Source organism: Rhea americana, unplaced genomic scaffold (genome assembly GCF_003343005.1).
Source record: "Rhea americana isolate MKP2758 unplaced genomic scaffold, rheAme1 scaffold_295, whole genome shotgun sequence".
Lineage (NCBI taxonomy): Eukaryota > Metazoa > Chordata > Aves > Rheiformes > Rheidae > Rhea > Rhea americana.
The window spans coordinates 450,978-458,384 of record NW_028186418.1 but is presented as its reverse complement, the minus strand read 5'-3'; the positions used below and the strand labels follow the sequence as shown (position 1 = coordinate 458,384).

Below are 7,407 nucleotides of genomic sequence, written 5' to 3'. Positions count from 1 at the left end.
CGTGCATTTTAGTGTTTATGTGACTGAGCGGGTAAGGAAGTGAAACTAAAGTGCTTAGCAGGGTAATTAATGGCAAAACACTCACTTTGTAATTAGCTGCCTTCGTTAGAGCGAAGGGAAGGGAAAGCAGCATCTGGCGGGGATGAAGGAAGGGGCGACGGAGGCGTGCTGATGCGCCGCAGCATCGCGCGCGGGTTTCGGCGACTCGCAACACCCGACGAAAAGTGTCGCCTGGCTGCGGGGCTCCCCGGAGCCGCCGGCCCGGCCGGCCCTCGGCGCCCGGGCAGGGCTGCCGGAGCCCCCGCGGCCCTCGGGCACCGCTCGGGTGCCGGGAGCGCTCGGGGCGGAGTCGGTGCCCGGGGCGGTGCCGGTGCCCGGGGCGGTGCCGGTGCCCATGGGAGCGCGGCGAGGCGGCGGCGCGCTGCCCCCCGGCGGCGCCCATGGCTCTCGGCCCGGGGCTGCTGCTGGTCGCCGGCTCCTTCGCCGCCTTCCGCCTGCTGAACCGGGCGCTGGAGCGGCTGGTGCCGCCGCCGCCCTCGGCGCGCCGCAACCGCTGGAAGTGGCGCAACATCTGGACGTCGCTGGCGCACAGCCTGCTCAGCGGCGGCGGCGCGCTGGCCGGGTGAGCGGGGCACCGGGGGGCACCGGGGGGCACCGGGGGCACCGCGAGGCACCGGGGCACCGGGAGGCACCAGGGGCACCGGGGGCACCAGGAGGCACCGGGGGCACCGCGAGGTACCGGGGGCACCGGGGGCACCGGGGCACCAGGAGGCACCAAAGCACCGGGGGCACCAGGAGGCACCGGGGGGAACCAGGAGGCACCGGGGCACCGGGGGCACCGGGGGGCACCGGGGGGCACCAGGAAGGGAGGGAGGCACCGTGGGGAACCGGGCGCCGCCGAGGAGCTCTGGGGGCACTGGCAGGGACCGGGGGCACTGGGGAGGACCTGGAGACTGGAATGCACCTAAGGGGGGAATCAAAGGACCTCCGGGCACTGCCGAGGGGCAGGAGGGCACTGACGGACGATGAGCGGACACGGAGGCACCGAGGGGTTCAGGGAGGTGCCAGGTTAGGGAGGAGATCAGGGCCACCAAAGGTAGCAGGGGACAAGGAGGCACTGGGGGAATCAGGGGCATCAGGGGGTACGGGAGGCATCGAGGGAACTGGGGGGAGGGGGATACTAGGGGGTCTGGGGCACTGCCCRGTGCTCACGATGCCTCTCCCGCAGGTTCTGCCTCTACCCTGGGCTGCCCGAGGACCCGGTTGGCACACATCCCCCTGGGGCGCACAGCTTGGTCGCCGTGTCCGTAGGTGAGGGGGAGCGGGCTGGCCCCCTGCTTGGCACCCTGGGGGCTTCCCTAGGGACTGTCGGTGCCCGGTACCAGCCCCCCATGCCACGTCCCCGGTGGCGACGTCTCGGGCGCCCCAGACAATCGCCCTATTCTTGGCAAGGACAGTGGCTCCCTTCTGTCCCACGGTGCCCGTGGCCAGGAGGTACCGGGCACCAGGCTGCTCAATACAGTCCTCCTGGGGCGGCCAGAGCTTGGGGGTGTCCCAACGGTGCCTGTGATATGGGATCCATGCAGGTCCTGCCAGCRCCTCCCCCAAAGCAGGTATTTTGGACATCCTGCGTATCTCTGCACTCACTCCAACCCGCCGATGTGGAGGCTGGGAGATCYAAGTCCTTTGGCTGGGTGAAGCTCGTTCCCCCCTTGGCACCTTGCAGAGCTGTTGCCAGCCCCGTGGGTAGTGCTAACAGGCTTCCTAGTGTCGCTGYGGCTCAGCAGGGAGGGTTGAGTGTCTAAAATGCCTTCGTGGGTATGCTGTTAGCAGCAAATTCTGCAGCTACGAAGGGCTCTGCACTCAGAAGAGCTCAACAACAATCAGTCCCAGGACAAGACGCTCCCAARGGTGAGGGTCCAAGTGCTGGGTGCCCTCATGTCTCGCCGTCCTCTAGGAACAGCACCAAGGGATCAACTAGTTCCTCTCTCCAGCAGTGCATCCCGCAGTGCAATTGCAGAAGGAATGCAAAATGCACAGCAATTTCCTCCTCCCAGTGTGCAACCTCCCCACACACCTGCACAGCGGAGCTATAGCCATTGCTGCCCCAGAAGGTCCTGCCTGACCCCACCGGCTGCAGAGGATGCTGCTCCTGGGCTGAGTCTCCAGCCCATCCTGGCTCCCCTGCTTACGGCATCTCTATTCCAGGTTATTTCCTTGAAGACTTTGTGGACATGTTGTGCAATCAGAAACTTCAGCAGTCCTGGGAGCTGCTTTTCCATCACTCCGTGGTGAGTCCAGTGGATGCTCTTGGGGCTGAGGGAGAGTGGATCTGAGGACTGCCCCTCTCATCACAGGGGTAGTCAGTGAGGTGGGGACACTTGCTCTTGTTCCACCAGATTGGAGCTGGCAGGACCTGAGAAGGGCTCCTGCTTCTGCTGGACCAAGTGTTTTCTGCCTGTGGCAAAATCTTTGTCCGATGTTTCCTGCTTTGGAGCGGAGCCATGCAGCCCAGCTCAGCAGGGTACAGAGGCCTCTTGATCCGGTGTGACCTGCTCTACAGAAGAGCACGCAAAGCTGGGGTTGAATAGTGTCCTGCCAGCTTCCATCTGTGCTGGATGTGTTTCTCTCCACTTGCCTTCGCTCCCCAAGAGATTGCAGTTGCTGCAGGGCAGCAGCAAGCRGGGGAGCCTGCTGGGCCAGCAGTAGCTGGGAATGTGTTAGCAAGGCAGGACAGCAGGCAGAGCTGGAGACCTGCTGGCAGGACCTACTCGGGGAGCCAGGGGTGAGACAGGGCATGCAACACCTGGGTCCTCTGTCACTGCAGAGTCCAGCTCTGCTGCTGGCAAGTCAAAAGGTCATTTCCACAACAGATCTAATTCAGGCCAAGACAATGACTTAGCTAGCAGGGAGCGGATAATCTCATTAAAGGGTCTGTGCAGAGAGCAGCGTTGCTGGTATAAACCAAAGAAAGGTCCAAGTATGCAGCAAAGCAGCCACAGGGCTCTCCAGTGCACCAAAGCTGCTTAATTCCCTCCATGTGTCTGTCCTGGGAAGAGTCCAGGAGCTAGCAGCGGCTGTAGCCCTAGGCTAAATGTCTCTGAGCCAGCCGTGGCCGTGGTCTTGACCTGTACATCTCCCCTCTTGTCGCATCGTCCTGCTGTTTTTCTACATTCACTGTGGGAGGAAAAACCAGCTGGACCACAAATAACAGCATTCCCTAGCCCAGAAGAGCAGGGTCAGGTCTGGCTGTTCCCATCTCCTTTTCCAGCCCAGAGTTTGTAGGAGTGTCTCCATCTCCTCCTTCTGTCAGCCCCCTCCTCCCATCAGGAAAAAAAAAACAACAAAAAAAAACCACTCAGGCCTCATGCAAAGGTGGGGAGACTTGATCTCATGCCCGAAGCAGCAGCACCAGCTGGAGGCTGAGATGCTGCAGAGATGTAAGCGGGGGGGATGACCAAAGGTTTGGCACTGGCGTGACAACAGGTTGCAGCTCTGCTCCACATTGCCCCCAAGCATAAAGGGCTCCAGCTTGCAGCGACTGAGAGCTGCTGTTCCTGCAATCATCCACACCATTCTGAGGAGACATCAGCTCCCTGGCTCAGCCTCTCCTCTTTTCTCTTTCTCAGGTGATCATCTGCTTTGGTATTGCAGTGGTGCTCCATCAGTATGTTGGGTTTGCCCTTGTAGCTTTGCTGGTGGAGATTAACTCCATCTTCCTCCACCTGCGGCAGATTCTGCTCATGGCCAACCTAGTGCACACCACCTGCTACCGCCTCAACAGCATCATCAACCTGGGCACCTATGTGGTGTTTCGTATTGCCACGCTGGCTTGGATGACGCGGTGGCTCTTTCTCAATCGGGAGAATGTGCCCCTGGCAACGTACACTGTGGGCACGGTGGGCATGGCAATCATGACGCCCATGAACATCATCCTTTTCTACCGCCTGCTGCGTAGTGACTTCCTGAAGTCCAGCCAAGAAGTGCAGTGGGACAAGGAGAAATAGCCCCTTTCTCTGCAGGGTCCTGGGGATAAGCAGCCCCAAGGGCTGTGGAGAAGGACAGTGAAGAAGAGAGGCGGAGAATGAGCATGGGTATTTCAGTATCTCGCYTGGAGGATCCACACTAACCAGAGCACCTGGGCTGCTCCAGTGGCTGCAGTTCCGGGCCCCGCACTGCAGAGAAGCTGCTCCTGGAACCACAGGTGTTGTGGCCCTGCTCCCCTGCACCTTTGGATGACGTGGTCGGATGCCTGGGAGCTTCTCAAGGAAGCCCCGACAGGTCTCGCAGCTCTGTAAGGCCACCACTGAGATGAAAAGGGAGCACGGAGAAAGGCGTTGCTTCCCTACTGCTGTTTCGGACAGCCGAAAGCTGCCATGTGTATCTGACCCCTTTGGTGCTGCACCCCATGGCATGCCACTGGCTGGGCACCAGCACYGCCAAGGACCAGCATCATGGGGACYTTGCTKCCAGCCCTGTGCTGTCCCTGGCAGGTCCCACCGGGCAGGAGAGGCTCCAAGGCTTCATCCCTGAGGCCAGGTCCAGCAAAAACCAAATCCTGCATGCGTGAGTCCTCCCTGAGGAGATGGTCCCAGGTGGGTGATGGAGGGAGAGGCTGAGGCCAGCCGGCAGCGGGTCYGGCCCTGGCGGCAGAGTGCTGGGCAGCAGGTGCCATGTCCCTGCACTTGGGGACAGGCTACCGACACCTCCTGGCACCTGGACATGTTTCTAGTGTTGCTTTGTTCCCAGGTGCAACAAGCGCGGGAGACAGCGAATTGCTGGCCAGGATGGGGCTACGTGGTGGTCACTTCCCGTGGAGGAAGGGTTGTCAGACGGGCCGGATTTGGGTATCTTTTAGGAATGAAGAGTCCTGCTCCAGAGCGCCCATAACGCTCCTGCGTGGCAGCAAGCGCTCATACTAACACGAGCTTTTAATAAAGTTGCAAACGAAACAGCTTGAGGGAAAGGGGCTCAGAGGGGAAAAGGAACTGTGCATCTCAGGCTGCCCCAGCGGGGCCAGAGCTCACAACAGGCTCGTGTCTCCCTCCTCCAGAGTAAAAATACACCRTACACTGCCACAGTCTACCTCTGTTATGGGTTTTTCCCCTCTCCTTTCTACGGAAGAAGATGAAGGTCTGGGCTGGGAGCATAAGGGGCAGCAGGACCGGCCACAGCTCTCCCCACGTCGCCTTTTTCCTCCCGATTCCCACGCGTTTTTCCTCCCGATTCCCACGCGCTGTGCTCTTCGCGGGGGCCCAGCACAGGGTGCCGCTCAGGGTTACGCGTGCCCATTTTGAGACATCTGCTGGGGCTCTCTGTCATGCTCTCTGTGTGACAAATTAATGTGCGATTCCTCTGTTGGTTTGAAACGGCACTGGGGACAGTCTGAAACGACCAGCAGTGCACTGCTCGGGGTGGGCGGCTTTTGAGAAGGAAATAAGGGCTCAGGCACGTTTCTGTCCGGACGGAGAAAGACAAGCAACGCATGTGGGTAGTGGGAGGCTGGAGACAACTCATGGCCAAAGCTGCTTAGGTTTCTATTTGTGGATAGTGCAAGGAAGCTTGCAGGTGCAGCCTTTGGGTTTGTCACCCCAGGGCCCGCGGCGGTTATCGAGCGTCTGTGCGTCTTGCRCAGCTCCCAGCCGGGCCGGAGCGGGCAGCCAGTGCTCTCTTTTGGATTTGGCCCATTTCTGCACAGGTTTTGAGGAGCTGCCCCTTCCGCAGCGCGGCTGCTCCGCCTCCGCACCCGTGCGGCAAGGCTTGCTCTGTCCTCCTGCTTCTGCCCACGCCAGGCACATTTCTCAAGGCCCAGATTGTGCTGCCACATTCCTGCCGTCACGTGGCTGTSGTGTACCCCAGGCACACGAGGATGGCAGGGCTGTGTTGTAGAGGGCACCCCCCTCACCAAGGCCCCTACCTGACTGAGCACTCGCTGTTTTTCTAGATATCTCAGCTGCAGAGCAGGCATGTACGGGGGATATCACAGCAAGGGGTTGAAGACAGGGTTTTGGGGGACTCTCTAAGCCRATGCGATTTTCCTACAGCGCTAATGGGGTCTTTGCAGCTCGCCACGGCCAGACACTTGGGTGCCGGACGCTCGTTTGTCTTGATGAAAATTGCTGCAGCCTTGATTTTGGGAAAGGAGCCTGACCCTCCATACAGGGCTGGGTTAACAGGGTGCGGATGCCCCATCCCCTTGCCCGAAACAGCAGCGCGTCCCTGCCATGCCCAAGCCCTGACGCGAGTGGCCACCCATTTGGTGGCTGCGGTGCGTTAACCCCGCTCGTCTTTCTGCGACGTGTTGTACCTCGSGTGTTCACAACATACCAAGCCAGCTCAGAGGGCCGCGTGACGGCACGGAGGGGGCAAGGCAGTGGGGCCCGAAGACGGCGGCTGATCGCCAACGCACTGACAGCCCCAGTGCCAGGCGCTGGTGGGAAGGAGGCCCCGTGCTCTGGCCATGGGCTGGGGTGGCCTTGGGCCGGGGGGGGGGGCATGTGAGCACTGTGGGGCTACATGGGCWGGCCAGCACTGCCACTGTCCCTATGGGGCCTGTGCGCTTTAGGGACCTAGAGCCAGCCCCAGAGGGGGGGCTCACCCCACAGCACCCCAGAAGTACCCTGTGGAAGCCCCCCCTTGGCCCACGAGGCCCCATGCAGGGATAGACACACCCCTGGAGGCCCCACCCCACCCCACAAGGCCCTATGGCGGAAGCCCTTGCTCTCCAGCACCTTGTGGAGGCCCCCCTTGCCCCACAGCACCCCATGTGGGGGGGGGTCTTGCTCCCCAGCACCCTATGGAAGGTCCCTCTTGCCATGGGGGTGTCCCCCTCAATCCTCACAACGGGAAGGCATCACCCCACAGCACATGACAGAGATTGCCCGACACCCCATTGGGGGTCCATCCCCCCCAAAGCGCCCCATGGGAGGTCCCCATCACCCCAGGAGACTCCGTGGGGGGGGGCTCCCTCTCCCCCCCCACCCCATGAGGGGTCCCTCTCAGTCCCCAGAAGGCCTCATGGCAGGAGGGGCCTCACCCCCTGCACCCCACGGAGGGCCCCCTTCGCCCCACTGAGCCCCAACGGGCCTCTCGCCCCCCCCGAAGCACCCCATAACCCCCTCCAGGGAAGGCCGGTGACGTAAGTGAAATGGGCCAGGCGTTGTCCAATCAAAGCCGTCACCGCGCTGTCGCCCTCTCCCCTCTTCACCAATCGCAACGCCGGGAGGGCGGGACCGGAGGGGGAAGCTCCCTCTATCGGAAGTGTACGCCAAGCACCGCTTCCCTTCGTCGTTCCTCTCTTGTCCCGCCCCCTGCCGCGCCTCCGCGTTCTGACGGGCTGTGGCAGCTGCCCGTGAGGAGACGCGGAAGCTGATTGGACGCGCCGGCTGACCGCGCCCCGCCCACATC

The 7,407-nt window shown here is 61.8% G+C and overlaps 1 protein-coding gene across 1 annotated transcript; it reads left to right on the top strand.

Annotated features, from left to right (window-relative positions):
* Window positions 1-440: 440 nt before the first annotated feature.
* Window positions 441-4,973, top strand: TLCD2 (TLC domain containing 2). Its single transcript, XM_085309327.1, has 4 exons — window positions 441-622; window positions 1,229-1,311; window positions 2,209-2,291; window positions 3,630-4,973. The coding sequence occupies exons 1-4, from the start codon at window positions 441-443 to the stop codon at window positions 4,005-4,007; spliced, it is 726 nt and encodes a 241-aa protein (XP_085165453.1). The 3' UTR covers window positions 4,008-4,973.
* Window positions 4,974-7,407: the final 2,434 nt, after the last annotated feature.

Bases quoted from the DNA above. Each gene is read 5' to 3' on its own strand.
- TLCD2 (XM_085309327.1), top strand. From the start codon at position 441: ATGGCTCTCGGCCCGGGGCTGCTGCTGGTCGCCGGCTCCTTCGCCGCC. The intron at 1,312-2,208 runs GTGAGGGGGAGC...TCTCTATTCCAG, and splicing joins CTTGGTCGCCGTGTCCGTAG to GTTATTTCCTTGAAGACTTT. The intron at 2,292-3,629 runs GTGAGTCCAGTG...TCTCTTTCTCAG, and splicing joins TGCTTTTCCATCACTCCGTG to GTGATCATCTGCTTTGGTAT.